We start from the raw sequence: 18,280 nt of genomic DNA on the forward strand, positions 1-18,280 counted from the left end.
TGTTAAGCCACGGTGGCTCTTTTTTAGTTCTTTTACTGTGTTTCTTAATTTGGGGTATACATTGAAGTTGGGCCTCTATTATGGTGTCTTTAAAAAGCGCCCATGCAGCTTGCAGGGATTTCACTTTAGTCACTGTACCTTTTAACTTCTGTTTAACTAACCCCCTCATTTTTGCATAGTTCCCCCTTTTGAAATTAAATGTCACAGTGTTGGGCTGTTGAGATGTTCTTCCCACCACAGGGATGTTGAATGCTATTGTATTATGGTCACTATTTCCAAGTGGTCCTGTTATAGTTACCTCTTGGACCAGCTCCTGTGCTCCACTCAGGACTAAATCTAGAGTTGCCTCTCCCCTTGTGGGTTCCCGTACCAGCTGCTCCATGAAGCAGTCATTTAAAGTATCGAAAAATTTTATCTCTGCATTTCATCCTGAAGTGAAATGTTCCCAGTCAATATGGGGATAATTGAAACCTCCCACTATTATTGAGTTCTTAATTTTGATAGCCTCTCTAATTTCCCTTAGCATTTCATCATCACTATCACCGTCCTGGTCAGGTGGTCGATAATAGATTCCCTAACGTTATATTCTTATTAGAGCATGAAATTTCTATCCATAGAGATTCTATGGAACATGCAGATTTGCTTAAGATTTTTACTTCATTTGATTGTACATTTTCTTTCACATATAGTGCCACTCCCTCCCCCCCCGCCCCGCATGACCTGTTCTGTCCTTCCGATATATTTTGTACCCCAGAATGATTGTGTCCCATTGATTGCTCTCAGTCCACCAGGTTTCTGTGATGCCTATTATATCAATATCCTCCTTTATCACAAGACACTCTAGTTCACCCATCTTATTATTTAGACTTCTAGCATTTGTGTACAAGCACTTTAAAAACTTGTCACTGTTTATTTGTCTGCCCTTTTCTGATGTATCAGATTCTTTTTTATGTGAATGTTTATCATCTGATCTGGCCCCTACTTTATCCTCTTCCATCCTCTGCTCCTGACTATAACCTGGAGATTCTCTATCATTAGACTCTCCCCTAAGAGAAGTCTCTGTCCGATCCACATGCTCCTCTGCAGCAGTCGGCTTTCCCCCATCTCCTAGTTTAAAAACTACTCTACAACCTTTTTAATGTTTAGTGCCAGCAGTCTGGTTCCACTTTGCTTTAGGTGGAGCCCATCCTTCCTGTATAGGCTTCCCCCATTCCAGAAGTTTCCCCAGTTCCTAATGAATGTAAACCCCTCCTCTCTACACTATCGTCTCATCCACGCATTGAGACTCTGAAGCTCTGCCTGCCTACCTGGCCCTGCGCATGGAACTGGGAGCATTTCTGAGAATGCCACCATAGAGGTCCTGGATTTCAGTCTCTTCCCTAACAGCCTAAATTTGGCCTCCAGGTCATCTCTCCTACCCTTCCCTATGTCATTGGTACCTACATGTACCACGACCACCGGCTCCTCTCCAGCACTACACGTTGTTTATGAGGCAGGCCCAATGGCTCCAGAAGCATGGGCTGGAAATGCCCATCTCATCCTGCAACAGGCAGCAGCATCCTGTCTAATGTGTTAGTCCTGCTCTGGGCCAGGCACTGGTGCAATTAACCCTCTTTTCTGTTATCCAGTCCTTGGGCAAGGACCAGGACTGTGCCTGACCAATGCACGGGGGGCCAAAAGGGAGCAGGAGGAGAACAAAGATATTTTGCTTAAGGCTAGACACAACCTATCCAGTCATGTTTATGGCCTCAAATCAATAACAAAAAAAAACCCATGTGCAGTCTTGAAAATTATGACCACAAGAGATTTCCCCAGACTTTAAAGTTACAACCACATTTATATTTTAAAAGAAAATATCAGAAAACAGGTTTTTCCATTTGCTGTCAATGCCCAGGGGTAAGTCCATTCCCTGCCCTGTTTTAAGTAGCTGTGATGGCAGCTAAAAAAGCACAGATCCCTGAACTCAGGGAAGCAAAGGAGGAGCTGGATCCTTAAATACTTCACTGTCTAAAACATTTGGTAGTTTTTAATTCTACACATGTGGGGACCAATCCCTATTCCCAGTGATTTCAATGGGAAAAGGAAAAAAACCTAACTGCTTCCCTTGACTTGACGAGGTGATTTCCAGGATATCGCTTTTAATTTTTTATTGTTCTACTCACTGCACTTAAGAAAGCTCTGGTAGGAGGCAGGATCTAGGACCTGATCCCTTTTTACCTAATTGTGTCCACTTGGGCTAACACTGGCACAACCCAGTCCAAATGACTTGCACTCACTGGTATGCTGAAGTGCTCAGAGAGGATTATGAGAGGAAGGATGGTCCAGTGATTTGGTCCCTGACCTGGGATACCCAGGTTCAATTATCTGCTCCTCTCGGCTTCTTCTATAACCCTGGGAAGTCACGCTATCTCTCTGTGCTTCAGTTTCCATATCTGTAAAATAAGGATAATTGCCCTGCTTCTCAGGAGGAGTTGTGAGGATATAGGCAGATAGATCCTCTGATAGTTATTCGGGCCAAGTTGAGGAGACAGCCCCATTTTTGCAAACCTTCTCTTCTCATGCTGGCGTAAATCAGGAGACCCTCCCCTAAAGCTCATGAAGTCAGCGAGAGGACCATCAGGACAAAAAGGTTCTGATAGTTCGGCATCCAAACCAAATTCCAACTCTTAGCAGCTGAGCCACCAGTTGATGGAACCTTTACTCTGTGCTCAGAAACAAGGGGACGGTCCTTCCCAGGAAGCCTAGAAGAACAAGGAGTGGATTAGCTCCCTTCCTCTCAGGCTTGTGCAGGAGAGCTTCCCCAGCACCCTCTGAACCTGTTTAGACAATTAACTCCTGGGTTCAGGATCCAATCCACCACAGACAGCACTGATTCATACCACAGCCTCTTCATGGGCTAAGGGGAGAAAACTCCATGCCCCCTAAAGGTCCCCATCCTAGTGGGGTCAGGAAGGACTTTTGGCAGGGACCCTGGGGGAGTTTCACCTTCCTCTGCAGCATAGAGTGCAGTTCACTTGCTGGGATCATCTGGGCATGTCTTACCTAATCAATTCTCTGCCTCTGCATGGGCCATGGATGTTGATGGCACCTCAGTCTCTCCTCTTCTCTGCCCGTGGCACACAGTAAATTAGTCATCTGAGGACTTTCATCCAACTAGAGTCATTGGGCTCAACATAGGGGTAAGTGGATGAAAATGTATAGCCTGTGTTATGCAGGTGGTCAGGCTGGAGGATCTAATGCTCCTTTCTGGCCTTAACCTCTATGAAATTGCTCTGGAATCTCCAAGTCAGATTCCACAAGTAACAAACATTAACAAGAGCATGTATATATCACTATGGCACAGCAAAAGCAGGACTTGGGCATTGCTCTAGATACAGCAGTGATAGGTGCCTAAGCAATATCTAAACTAGAAAGATCAGCCCCAGACAAACACAATGGGTGAAATACATTTCTGGTGTAATTTCCCTGACTTCAGTGGCATTACACCAAGGAATTTGGCACCATACACCTATTCAAATAAAAATAGTTAGTATATTCCCTTTGTATATCAATGAGGATCCCACACCACAGTGCAAACTACGTGTACTGGAGTAATTTCACCCAGCACTGGAGTGAAGCTGACTCTGGGATGAAATGCAACAGTTGTTAAGCAATGCACAGCAACCCCCACAGAACATTTCAGGGCAGGATGTGAACAGAAATACTGTACACTATTGAAGCTGTAGTGGAATTATTCCAGTTGGAATTTGGCTAGGAGACCAACTCTTTCAAAAACTGCTGTGGATCTTAAATAACCAGGGGTGGCCTGTATATCTGTGTTCTAAAGTTGGACGAATAATGCAAACCAAAATAGTTTATTTGATTAATGGTGCCTCTCACCTTTCCCGCAAACTGTTCAGGAGCAAATGACTTTCTCAGCTTGCTGTGACTAGGTTTGTGAAGAATTCTCACTCACACATGCTTTGTTGCTCAGTGTGAGGATTTAAGATTTGAAATTCAAGAATCAAACCATTTTGATTGGCCATACAAGTCACATGGTATGGTAGTGTTCCATGATTGGATCACAACCCTTTGAGTCAAATTTCAGGTGTGAAGAATATAACAAATTTCCATAAATATTCATTTAACATTCACTCTTTTAGTGAACACATTCCCACCAGCGAGCTAATTCACTAGAAAGAATGAGGAATACTTGTGGCACCTTAGAGACTAACAAATTTATTTGAGCATAAGCTTTCGTGGACTAAAACCTACTTCATCGGATGCATGAAGTGGAAAATATCTTCCTACTATATTTTCCACTGCATGCAGCCGATGAAGTGGGTTTTAGTCCACGAAAGCTTATGTCCAAATAAATTTGTTAGTCTCTAAGGTGCCACAAGTACTCCTCTTTCTTTTTGCTGATACAGACTAACACGGCTACCACTCTGAAACCTAATTCACTAGGACACCCATGAATGAATGCAGGAAGACCACCCCTAACCCTAGTCAAAGAGAATTTGAATGAACGATTATGGAACATTTCACCCCACTCTTACCCAGCATGCCTTGGCATATCTCATCCAGGAGATGAAGAAGGAAGAACTGCTGACCTGATATTGCTTGGGAACATAGATTTTTGCCAGTTACACTGAAGAAATTGTTTAAGAACACTCATCCTTAGGAAAACAGTACCCCTGTAAAGGCTGCCAAGGTCAGAGCCTGTGCAGGTCACCTTCCAGAGGTCTGGAGGCACAGACGACTTTTCTCAAGCTCTCTGAAAGTTCTGTATTCATGGATAGAGATTATATGTCTCCTTCACTCCTTAATGATGAACCAGGCACCTGTACCTCTACTGCCCATTTCCCATTCACTTACATGCACTCTAACCTGCAGTACAGCTTGAGCTATTCTTGGGGTTGAGAGGCTGGGTTTTGGAGAAGCTCCACTGCAATCTCTAGCATGCCCACTGACTGTGGGAGGAGACAGGCACTGGCTGGACATCCGAGCTCTTACCATGTGGAGCTGGGGTTGAGAACCACCATGCTCTGATAACAGAAATGTTATTCCCAGTACAGGACCCTGACATGCTCAGCTCTGCTTTGTGCTTCTCACATCCCCATCACTCATGAGGCAGTGTATTATTATTAGCTGCACCCCCGATTTTACATATTAATTTCCAAAGCAGAGTCATTCACACACATAACACATCCACCCCCATGCCGGAATGCTTAGACAGACACAAAACCATACAACAGCCAGCTATGTGGGGTGGGCACAGCTTGCATTAGCTTATGTTGAAGCTAAATCTTAATTCTACTAAGCTGAAGATGCTGGATGTGCGCACAGGTCTGCTGACAATCTGCAAATCTCAGAGCAGGACAGACTGTCAAGGCAAATCCTCCCATGCCTGCAGTGCAAATTTCACTGCACAGCTCCGCTTGTGGCAGAGGTTTCCAGATCCCTGTTCAAATACTCAGTAACCCACACCATACACAAACCTGCCAGTGCCATTGCTGCGGTACCAGCAGACCACAGAGCCAGCTTAACCTCTCCTGCTTGAAAGGCTGCCCCTCCTGTTCAATGCAGTGGATGGGTGGTCACAGAAGCCTCGTGGACAATAACAAGGAGGAATTCACCCCATCCAAGTGGTGGGTCACTGACAGGCAGGAGAGGAGGGATATCAGGGGTACAGAGAGATGTGGCAGGGGGCATTCATAGTGAAAGAACTAGATGGACCCCCACACATTACTTTGCATAGGGCCTTCTGAATGCTAAGGACCAGACCTTTTCAAATACAGTCAATGTTCAGCCTACAGCCACCCCCATACTTGGATTTTCCTTTAAGCATGTGTCATTTGTTCAAGCTGCCTTGTTCCAGCTCTCAAGCATGGAACAAGCACCTCAGCTACTTTCTAACCTGAGCTTAATCAGGACTGACTTTATCTGAAGCACATTCACATTTGAGCTGAAAGCCCAGCGTCACAACGGATAATTCAAAAGGTTGTTCTACAGGAGATTATACCAGGTGATGTTTTCCAAGCCTGCCACATCCCAAAAAGGCCAGATCGCATAACCCTGGGGCTGGGCCTTCCATCGGGTCACGTTTACTGTAACCAAGAGGCTGCGATTCCAAAAGCAGAGGGTGTCCCATGTTGTGGCGTGCATTATGCTGTGTTCCCAGCACTCGGAGCTAATCCCCTCGTGGAGATGTATTACCAGGAACACTGGGAGAGCTCGCTCCCAGAGCTCGCACGTGACCACACTCTCACTTCAAAGCGTTGCCGCGGGAGAGTTCCCATGGGAGCACTTTGAAGTTTCCAGGGTAGCCATGCCCAGAGTCAAGTATAGAACCCAGATCTCCCACCTCCCAACATTGCACTTTGACAGGTAAACAATGCTTCCTCTCCAGAGACTACTGATCCTTCAGTTCCACTGGGACAAACACATTGACTTTGATGGGGTTACTCCAGGTTTGTACTAGTGTAAGTGTGAACAGAATATGGCCCCAGTCTATACTGAGTCCTTCCTCTCTCTACAGCTCATTAAAGACTGGATGGAAGGTACCCAACTCTGTCCTCATTAACACCAGTGTAAATCACTAAAGTCAGTGGAGTTACAACACTGGAAAAAGTGGTATAAGCAAGGGGGTGGGGGAAATCAAATCAGTACTTAGTGAAGAGTTTTCTCTGTGCGAAGAGGCAGCATGGAGCCAGCTGTCAGTATCAACCCTGTTATCATTCTGACTGTTGGGAGAGCCAGTCCAAATCCTGACACTGCCTGCAAAGTGTCACCCCTGTGCTGCTTCTGTGTCTAACGCAACATCTGCTTCTTTGCAGAGCTCTAATACCTTCATTATCAGCTCCTGCATTCTCTCATCCTGCACCCCCAGGGTTCAGCACCTTCCTTGCAATCTCTTCACTAACATAACAGAGGGGACTGAATTCTCAGAATGAGACAGTGGACAAATAGGGGTTTCAGCACCCTGCCCACCCACCCCTTGCCATCATTGCACTCTGTTTCTTTGCAGACAAGACATTGTACTGGGCAACAGTGATACTAGTGCTGTGGGGAGTGAGTGCCTGGCTATGAAATCATGTGTGATGTGATGGGTGGAAGTAAGAGACTTATTAATGTGGAGTCCCTAAGTCTTCAGAATGCAGCTGTTATCTCCTTCACAAGCTCTGGAGCACTGATAACTTTGCAAGAGATTTTTTTCTCCCCCAACAAATCTATAAATACTTCACCAGGTTTCCCATTCCCAGGGGACCTAAATGTGCAGGGGACCTAAACATCTGTCAAATTACAGCAACGTTAGAGCAGTTCTGAGTAAGGGAAAGGAGAGCTACAAGGTAACAAGCGCAAGGAATGGGAGGTACTCATTGACAGTAAAGCCAGCACTTGTGCAATCACAGAAACCAGACCCACAGTTGTGAAAGAGGAGTGGGGAAGCTCTTGCACCTATCACTGTCCAGAATCAGTTGACAACCTGCAGAACCTCTCCTGCTTCTAAGCTCCTTAACAATAGATGCATAAACACAGGCAACCTGTCCCTCCAAAGTGGCAAAGATTTAAATCAATAGTTAGCATGTTTAGAAGACGCACCACAAAGGAGGCACAGTCATGTGCCTCACTGGGGCTTGGCCTATCATGTCAGATTTATGGTCCCTTGAGCTGACCTTGGAATTCCCCTCTGGATCATCATCTGCCTCTCTCTTACTGAGACATCCTTCCATTGCTGCATGCGGTGTCCTAACAGGAGCAACTGTCTGGTTGTATTACATTCTGGTGCTAATGCTAAGCACAGGATGGCCATGTCTGACATGAATATACTGCATGGGGCAAATATACTGCATTTGTAAAGGGACTCCAAAGAAATGAAGCATTAAACTAGGGTCAAGGTCAGAAAAGGGCCACTAGAATGGCACCTTGTTAGTGCCTAGCACACACCTGCTCCCTCCTCAATGTTCCCAACATCCTAACCACTTTGTCTGCTGACCAAAAAAACACCACCACATTTTAGTGCTGTCAGCACTGCAGAGCCCATACATCTGTGCAGAGCAAAGCTGCATTCTATTCTGCCTCATGCATCACCAGCAAAGTTGGCCACCTAAATGAGGATTCCAGAATATTTCCTACTGCCTGTCGTATACGAGGCAGAAAAAAGGCAGCTGTGATTTGGAGGCACTAGAATGAGCTTTCAATGTTACTAGCTAGGAAAATCTTGTTCTGACTTGCAAGCTGAGCCATTTAATAGATAATGGGAATGAGACATGCTTAGACACTATGGTGATGGGCATGAATGCCTAGAGAGAGGATCTGAGATGATGTTACATAAAACATCTCTTAAAATGGCTTAAAGCAGAGTTGACTCTACTGACAGATGCTCAATAGCCTGGCTATATCCCAGTATCAGGAGGCGCTTGGCAGAGGAGATAACCCACACCAAAAAGGTGATAACGTTACAGATCAGGAAAGAGATTTTCATAGGCACAAAAGGCAATTAGGCACTGAAAGGAAATGGGAATTGGGCATCTGACTCCCCTTTCCACCTTTGAAAATCTTCTCCATAGTCTCATGTTGTATAAGAGCTGCACCCTTTCTACTGTACAATCACACAAGGGACCAGACTGGAACATGGTTACACAGGCCCTCTGTGCAGCCATCATTCATTTAGCTCTGTGGGTTGAATCTCAAGTTCCAACAAGCCAGTTCCCGGGTAGTTACCTTTCACTTACACTCATCAGTGAGAAGAGAGATGCAGGGAAATGGATTCTTTGATGTTCTCAAAGGAGGAAAAGGATTTGGCACCTTTATTTCTGAGTGACATTCATCTGCAAGTAAAATGATTTAACAGCTTGTTAGAGTGCCAATTAGAACCAACAATGATTTGATTGACCTGTAACTGCCTTGGCACTAACATGTCTTTAAAAATGAGAGAGAGAGAGAGAGAGAGAGAGAAATGCATGATGTGGGAAAGAGGAGAGCTCTGATATGATGGTCCCAAGAGCAGTCTGAAGAATTCTGTGGCTTAGCTAATGAGTCACTGATAAGAAACAAAACACAAATTTCAGTAGTTTCAAACTAAAATGATGCTGATCTCCAGAAAGACAGCATTCTGGTTTCTGTATTCGGAAAGCATTCTGATGCAATATTACTTACTTTATTGCACCACATACTATTGTATAATACAAAACACCTGCACAGCAGAGCCCCACCTGTTTATAACACTGAAAATATTTACATGTATATTTTTCTGTGTGCTCATCAGTAAATACTTTTATAAAACACACTTTCCTTCCCGCCCCCCCCCCCCAAAAAACCTGCTTCATCCTAGCAAGATGAAGATTTCACTTCTATAGACATGTGTAATCTGGAAGGTTTATGTATTGAGATTATTTGGATCCAGCAATCAAGAAGTAGAAGATTTTATCTAAAAATTGGTCTTTATAACAAGAATTCCATTTTTAGGTCAGTGGAGGAGGGAAGAAAGGGGACTGCCACTTCTTCGGCAAAGGGATTGGGAGTCGGAAAGGGAAATGGGAGGTGGGGAAACTGAGAACCAGTAGATGAAGAGGGGAGACTGAGATGAGATGAAGAGTTGTGGGAAAGTGGGAGACTGGGACTGGCTGGGCAAGGAGATTGAGATTGAGAAAAGTAGGAAGGGGGGCGGGGAGAGGAGACGGCTCTGACAAGGAGCCATAGAGTGTATGGGGGGGGGTTGAAGAGACTGGGCAAAGAGACCAAGGCCTTGTCTATACTGACACTTTACAGCACTGCAACATTCTCGCTCATGGGGCGTGAAAAAACACCCCCCTGAGCACTGTAAATTTCAGCACTGTAAAGTGCCAGGGTAGCTACTTCCCTCATGGAGGTGGGTTTTTTACAGTGCTGGGAAACCGGGACTATACATGTTAAAGCGCTGCCCTGAGTCAAGGAGCCAGGATGGAACAATGACGACACAGATTGGATGAAGAACCTAAGAACCTGCAGAGGGAGATTGGGACTGGGAGCCAGTGGGTCTGGGGACCGTGAGCAGAGGAGGCATTGGTGGAGACCAGGGTGAAGGAGATAGATTAGATAAGGAGTGAGAGGGAGGGAAAACTGGGCAAGGAAAATGGGAACAAAGATATGTGGGGGGACTAAGAATAGACAGGCAGGGACTGGGAGTGCAGGGGAGACTCAAACTGGGTGCTCAGAGGCATAAGACTAGGCCTTGTTGGGCAAGGAGACTGAGATAAGAAGTCTGAGGAGGGGAGACTGGAACTGGCTAAGATGGGGTGGGAAAGAGACAGGACTGACACAGGGACTGGTTAGAGGGGGAAGCTTGGGGGAAATGAGCATAAGAGTGCGTGCCCATCAGAGCACACACACCAGCCTAGAATGGAACTCAAGATTCCCGAGCGTCACCGTTCCCCTGCTGTCACCAAATAGCAGTGAAAACCATAATGTCTCTCTCTCACCCTTTTAGTGCTGGTCTACATAGATACCCTGGCTACTGCTGCTCTCTGTCACTGTTAGCTCAAGTGGCAGATCTACAGGTGTGACAGATCTAAAGGTGCCAACCCTACTGATGATCTGCATGTGTGCTACTATGATGCAATTTCTATATTTTAAAAAAAGCAAACAAAAACTAGGAAATGACACACAAAACTATTTTAAAAGAATGTTAAAATCAAGCACTCAAAAGACAGGAAATGCCCAAATTAAGATGGCCTATACAATCTTAACTCAACCCCCTTATGTATATGCATTATGATATGGTAATTACATGAGCATATGCTATTTTTTTCCACATGACTCCTGCCTCACCCAGTGAACAGGATCAACCTGCTATAGGAATGAATGAATGAATGAATGAATGACTGTGTAATGAAGGAGACTGTTGTCGGTAAGACCTCCTGCCCCATTTGTTGCAGAAGTTGGAAGGTGTGTGAAAAATGAGGCAGGAGACTGCAGGAAGAGAAAGGATGGTCTGAATGCTGCTCTGAAATACTGGCATTTCCTATTTAAGGCTTGACTTTGCAGCCTCAGTAACATTCTTTCAACATACATTGGTGTTTTGCGGTTGTATAATACACATAATCACAGCAGTATTCTACAGCATTGGTTCTCTACCGGGGTACTCGTACCTCTGGGGGTACACAGAGGTCTTCCAGGGGGTACATCAACTCATCTAGATATTTGCCTAGTTTTACAACTAGCAAAGTCAGTACAAACTAAAATTTCATACAATGACTTGTTTATACTGCACTATATACTATACACTGAAATGTAAGTACAATATTTATATTCCATTCTGTTGATTTATTTTATAGTTATATGGTACAAATGAGAAAGTAAGCAATTTTTCAGTAATAGCGTAGTATAATAATAGTGAAGCCTTTCCAATTACTTCAATACTTCTGTATTTTTAGGTCTGATTTTGTAAGCAAGTAGTTTTTATGTGAGGTGAAACTTAGAGGTATGCAAGACAAATCAGATTTGTAAAGGGGGTAAAGTACTCTGGAAGGGCTGAGAGCCACTATGGTAATGGTCCAAATCTTGCCCTGTGATTATGGTAATAAGCTGCAGCGTTTGATCCATAAAGGTATTATTTTCTTTAAATGGTGCTTGTTCTAGTACCTGAACATTCCTCATAAACAAATGCACTTATCACCGCAACACCCTTGTAAGGCAGGGAGCTATTATCCCCACTTTATAGATGGAGAACTAAGGCACAGAAAAATTCAGCGATTTGGATAGGGGCACACACAGAGTCAGAGGCAGGAATAGAACTCTGACCCCCTGAATCTAGACTAGCCAACTACAAGACTGGGCTTCCTCTCTTGGAACCTGAGCCAAAGCCCACTGAAGTCAGGAAGAGCCTTTCCAATTACTTTAACGGGATTTGGATTAGAGCCTTGTGTGACAGATGTTGCAACCCCATGCAACATCTCTGGGACCATGCTGCGTTAAGTGTATAATGTATCACTGGGGGACAGGGATTGTTACCACAGCTCCTCCACGAACAACAAACAGTGTGGGGATGATACAGGTGAATCAGTTAGGTTATAAACACCTCCAGAGGGGCATCATTTCCGGGGGGGGGGAGGGAAGAAGAGGGGTGTTTGCATAGACTGGTTCAACTGGGTTTTCCAGAGACCAACAGACAAAGAAAGGGCTTTTGATATAAAAAGGCCAGGTTTAAACTGATGTAGGGCCTGCTTTCTGATCCAGCAAACAAGGCTTTCTGTCCAAGGGGGAGGAGGGGAACCATTGCAGAAGCATTGGAAAGACTTTGGATTACTAGGGCCCCATAAGACTCATGGGTGACTCCTGGTATGTGTTTAAATCCATTTATTGTTTTTATATTTTTTCTCTGTAATGCTTTTACCTGAAGAATGTGCTTGCTTAGAAAGAGCTGGGTGGTAACTTGTCCCTGTCGGTAAAAACAACGTCATCCTCAGACAGAAAGCAATACACAGGGCTGGCCTTTAAGCAGACTGGCTTGCTGGGGATATTTCAGTGGATGGCAGGGAGCTGTGTGGCCTTAAAAATCCCCCGTCAGAAGGGAGTGGGTCAAGAGTCCCTGTCCAGAGACAAGGGACAGCAGAGATCTGAGACATGACTGGGCACTCCTGGGCTAGATGGGGTGGTGGGGGGAGAGGGAGGGAGGAGATGGAATACAGTTGCAGTTTCCCTGAAGCTGTGACACCCTGAACCATTCCTACTAAATACCCTAGAGTACAACTCCCACGGAAGTCAGTGGGAAGTTTTGCCTAAGTAAGGATTGCAGGACGGGGCTCAGTGAAACCATTTCACAATTAGCAATGTAGCACCAGTTTTAACCCAAGCATAATCAGTTTGAAAATAAGTAAAGAGACTCCAGTGTGTGAACCACCTGTGTTTAACATGTGTCTATGACTAGGCTATACCTGCCATTTTTACTAACAGGCAGAGCTTCTTCTACCTCTCACTTTAAACAGAGATCTCACTCAATTTGCATTCTGACACTGAAACAATGTGCAGCTTCCATTCCACTTCACTAACAGTAGTAAGCAATTCACAGGATCAGAGTTCACTATGGTGGGCGGTCTCAGAACATGGGCAGGCATAAAATGATGCAGAGAGGTGACACTCAGAGCCATTTTACAGCAGCAGGTAATGAGCATACCATTGCTGATTCAGAACAGGGATGACAATACCTGCCTGATGAACTGACATAGGCAGTGGGTATCACTGTACATGCTGCAAATGGTTTTTCATCTTAGCAAAACAATGAGTAAAAAGATAAGCAAGGAAAGATCCACTAGTGGATAAGCACTGATCCACTAGTGCCCCATGGGATCCTTCACAAATCAATAAGTCTATTCAAAAACAATCATGGACCTTGTGCTTCTCATCCCCTCATTGGCCCAGGCCTGCAAACACTACCAGGTTTAGTGTATACTACTGGGAGCAGTTCTATTGATTCCACAGTAGAAAGAACTAAGGCTGACAGTATCTGGGGGATTGGGGCCACATTCAGGAATGAAAACAACTGTGTTCCTTAAGAGTTCCTGATGCTCGTACATTTCATGTGACATTTGCGGCTCAGTTCACTCTAAAAAGCAGCATGCTATACCCACTTTGCAAACAGTTCCTGACCACAGAGAAAGCAGATACCCCTAATATCCTTCACTCGAACACAAACAAAAATCTATCATTGTTTGCCTATTATTTTATCTTAAACAAATTGTATTGGATCAATGCTTCCTCCAAGTTAGAAATTATGAATCTATTTATCTAGCTACTGAAAAAGCTTTCAAAGTTTCACATAAATCTTGATTTAGGAAATGTACATTGAATCTGCACTGATGTGCAATCAACCATGAATGCAAATAAACTCTGGTAAGTAATACATAGGTATGCTTCTCAGTGTAACAGCAATTTCTAATCGAAAGTGTATTGGTTAAGTCACTTTTTAAGTGCTTCTAGAATTAGCCCATTCATTAGTCACCATACTTAGGGCATTGGAGTTGATTTTTATAAAGGTCATTCAGTTTCTTTTCCTCTTGCAATGGACTAGAAGCTGGGATCAATGGAGCATTAAGCCGTATTAACTCATTTTACTGTTGGAGGGGTCATAGATTTGCCACTGAATTAACCATATTAGGTGTAAAACAGATTCTTTAATGACAATCTATGATGAAAGCATCTGTTGTGCCACTGCAACAGGAACTGCCCGCACGCCATTATAAATCAGGAGTACCTCCAGTGAAGCAAGTAGAATTACACCAATGTAAGTCAGGGCAGAATCAGGCCCAATAGTAGTGACTCGACACACTGAGGCATCCAGCCCACAGGTTCACATCCCCAGCAGTCTAATGCAACAAGACAGAGATCTGGAAAATCATTGCTGCAGGTGCAAGAGCTACTCTCAACAGTTAAACTGGTTACCCCAGAGAGGCAGGAAACACAATCTGGGAACTGATTCTCCATTGCCCTGGATCTTGTGCAGTCATTACAAAATATCAGAGGGGTAGCCGTGTTAGTCTGTATCCATAAAAACAATGAGGAGTCCGGTGGCACCTTAAAGACTAACAGATTTGTTTGGGCATAAGCTTTCGTGGGTAAAAACCCGGGGGTTTTGCCACCAGACTCCTTGTTGTCATTACAAAATTTTCCCCTAGCACTTTGGAGACTATGCAGTTACAGGGCAACAGAGAATCAGGCCCATTATACTGTCCTAACAGCATGGAATCTGCACCTGCCTTTGATTAGGAGCAGTCAGTGTTGCACTGAGTAATTTGCAATGGAGGAAATAAAGTCCTTTGGCTCAAGGATATCCAGCCCTTGGAAGTACTTTGATAATACCTACTATTTGTTGCAGTCTGCTGCATTTCAGAGGCAAAAATATTGTCATCCATAAAAGGGAGAACTAAGTTGCCCCCAAGAAGAATGCTTTAGCACCAAAATCAGGGAAAATTCCATTTGCCCCCTTCAGTTCAAACACTGGCCACAGGCAGTATTCTCAGGGAAGTCTACACATTTCCTTCAGTGGCAGTCACCTTCATAGAGATATTCTCAAGGGACCTAGAAGCAGGGAAAGGGGGAAAACAGTAGGGGGAAGACAGGCAATGGCCATAAAATACAGTATCGTCTCCCCCTCTCTTCATTCCCTTCACTAACATCCATTGTGTAACCAATGCCGCTGTCCCATCTGTGACAGGCCCAGTACGGCCTGTGGGAAGAAAGTGTATATTGTGTGCCAGGCTTCTAGCATAAGGCTACAAGGGAACACAAAACAGCAGCAGACCATCTTAACTGGAATTTAAAACCAAGAGTGCCTTGCACCTGAGGACAATATCCAGCCAGCGCTATCATCTCTGCACAAACACAAGGCTACATCAGGCAAGGACTTAATTATTAATACTAACAAATCACATATATGCATGTGACTAAGAGACCTAGTACGTGTTACAGATTTGGTCTTATCATTTGGTCCGTGTGCATCTAACTTGCCTGCATGTTTTATTCCTGTGTGTGATGCTGTGAATGGCCATGCATTGCAGCACCTCAGAAATAAAAACTTACCTCATAATGTGTTGCTCTATTTTAAGCAGCGAGTGTTGGCTAACTTAGCAAGTCTAGCCAAATAGGAACATCTCACCTTGGATGAGAGGCACATTGGCTACTATTACAAACATCTCTGTATTGGAGTTTGACAGTCTGGTTCTATGCTGAAAAATTAGCCCTGAAGAAAGAAGGAGAGAATGAATCCAGAGTATGAGTGAAACGTGCAAGCTCTAGGCTACTTTTGGATGGAGTCCGCTCAGATGGCCAATGCACTAAGAACCAAACAAACCCTTTAAGATGCTGTATGCAAGAAAACAGTTCACTAGAATAATCTAAGAGGATATAGAGGTTTGGTTCAGTTTTACATCCAGGCAGAGGCAGATAAGACAAAGATTTGTAGACAAGGCCACACAATTATTGTTTTTCAAGCCAACCCCTCACATTCCATGGTGTCTGTGAGACATCACAACTGGGAGGCAATTTTAAACCCTTTTCAATCCAGGCATAAAGGAGATTATGCATACAAGGACTAAATATGATGATGTGACTATTGGAACCCTTACGTGCAGGGTCAGCAGTGCATTCGGGACACTTCAATGCATGGATTTAACTGACAGTGCAGTCTTCCAGATTAAAAAAAAAAACCTATTATTGTGAGTTAATTCAAGAAATATCAATTAATCTGATCACTGGCAGGTGTGGACCCTTGAAATGTGTGAACTGATCTTTAAATCTCTAAAACATAGTTTCAGGGGCTTTGTATTGGTAAGAATTCAACACTCCCGCTCCCCTGTAACCATCTCCCTGACCACATTCTAGGAGATAATGCTGGGCTGGATGATTTGCAGTATGCATTTTGTGATATGTATTTGTATGGGGAGCTTCCACTGCATTTTAATGTAGCGTATAAACCTGCGGTAATTAAAGTCAAAGCAATAAACCTTGGACATTGCTTGCAGTAAGTACTCCCTTACTGACTGCAGTACTTTACATATTGCACTGAGGAACATTTGCCTGTACAGTAGCCATCAATTACCCAGAAATACCCAAATACTGTGACAGAGAGCATTAAAGAAATTGGCTCTACTGCTTACAAGTTAATTCTCTCATTAACCCACAATGAAAGATTCCCACTTAAGTGAAAGTGAGAACAGTTCTGTAGCAAAACCAGGTTAACTAACCCCATTCAAATTAGGTCCACAAACAGGATCTATATATGCAACAAAAAAAGTCTTTACCATTCTTTGAAGGACTAGGATTCTGCTTAATGAATGGTGCTATCCCTTGTACATACAAATGCCTGGCGAATTGTGCTGCAGTAAGTAGCCCAGCAGCAACATCCTTACTCCACTCTTGGGGGATGGGGGAGATAACGATCTAGGGATCAATAGCAAACAGCGGAGCTAGAACATGAACAAAGTAAACCCTAGGGGTGGAAGTGGAGAGGCAGGAGCAGTTTAGCAAGCTGCAGGCATCAAACTAACCACAGCTGTGTATCAGGTGGAGGGCAGGTTCCCAGTTACGCTGGACTGTGGAGTGGCCCTTAACGCAGGTGGGAGCTGATGATACATTTGAAAACATAGTCAAAAATAAGATGGAGGGGGAGTAAAGTTTTGCTTAAACAAATAAACCCCGCGGAGGACAAGAGCGGGTCTGCATTAGGGCTGCTCAGCAACTGCCACGTCCTTTAGCTCCAGCGACAGGGAAACTAAGCAGGAAGGTTCCCTCTGGGCAGGGGGCTTTGGGCTGGGAGGGGCGCAGCAGGTGCGGGGTTCTGGGCTGGTAGGAGGCAACGCGCGGGTTGGGTGATGAGAGGCTCTGGGCTGGGCACATCTGGCGGGGGGAGCTCTGGTCTGGTGCTGATGGGGGGGAGGGGGCTCTGGGCTAGAGATGGGCATGGCTGGCGGGGTCTCAGTACCTGAAGTCGCTGTAGGGGTGGATGATCCAGAACCCTGCGGACTTGACCCGCTCCTGCTCCCGCTCCACCGCCTTCTGGCTGCCGAACATCCTCAGCGAGAACTTGTTGACCCCCGGCTGGAGCATGGCCCCGAACTGGCGCTGCATGAAGCCGGCCTGGCCCAGCTGCAGCTCCTCGTCCGGGGTGATCTGGTCGCCCCCCGCCCCGCCTTCCAGTTTGATGGAGGCGGAGGCGGGCAGGGCATGCGGCTCCGGGGGGGGGGACGCGCCGGGGGCCGGTGGGGGCTCGGGCTCCCCGCCGCCCGGGGGGCTCCGCTCCTCGCCGGGGGAGGCCGCCTCCCCCTCGCCCCCAATGAGTCGCGTGCCCTCGGCCGCGTCGTGCGGGTGCCGGCTGCCCAGCGAGGACAGGCTGCCGCGGAAGCGCCGGCAGTCCCCGTTGGTGCTGCTCTTGGCGCCCGGCTCCTGGCCGGCGTCTCCCCGGGTGCCCCCCGCCGCGGGCAATGGCTTGAGGCGGATGCTTCGCCTGCGGGTGTCCTTGTCGCCGTCTCCCTCCTCGTCCATGATCGACGCCTTGGACCCACCGGGCTGGGGCAGGCTGTAGAGCCGCTTGCGCATGGCTGGGGGCAGCTTGTCCATGGCGGCTACTCCGCCCTGGGGCCCCGGCCTCCCGCACCCCAGCTCACCGGGCAGGGGGAGCCGGCGGCAGGCGTGTCATCTCCTCGCCGGAGCGTGCCAGCCACTGGCTCTACATCAGGCTCGGCTCCGCGTCCACAACAGGGGACGGCAGCCCCCCCGTCCCGGTTCCGTTCCTTGCTGCCTGCTCCCTGGGGGGCGGGGTCACTGC

General features: G+C 45.9%; 1 protein-coding gene across 1 annotated transcript in view; it reads right to left on the reverse strand.

Annotated features, from left to right (window-relative positions):
- HCN4 (hyperpolarization activated cyclic nucleotide gated potassium channel 4) overlaps positions 1-18,072 on the reverse strand; it is a 195,715-nt gene extending 177,643 nt beyond the window's left edge. The window contains exon 1 of the mRNA XM_054041076.1: positions 17,438-18,072. Within this exon, the coding sequence (XP_053897051.1) occupies positions 17,438-18,072 (635 nt within the window). The remainder of the gene's footprint in view (positions 1-17,437) is intronic.
- Positions 18,073-18,280: the final 208 nt, after the last annotated feature.

Source organism: Malaclemys terrapin, chromosome 10, assembly GCF_027887155.1.
Source record: "Malaclemys terrapin pileata isolate rMalTer1 chromosome 10, rMalTer1.hap1, whole genome shotgun sequence".
Lineage (NCBI taxonomy): Eukaryota > Metazoa > Chordata > Testudines > Emydidae > Malaclemys > Malaclemys terrapin.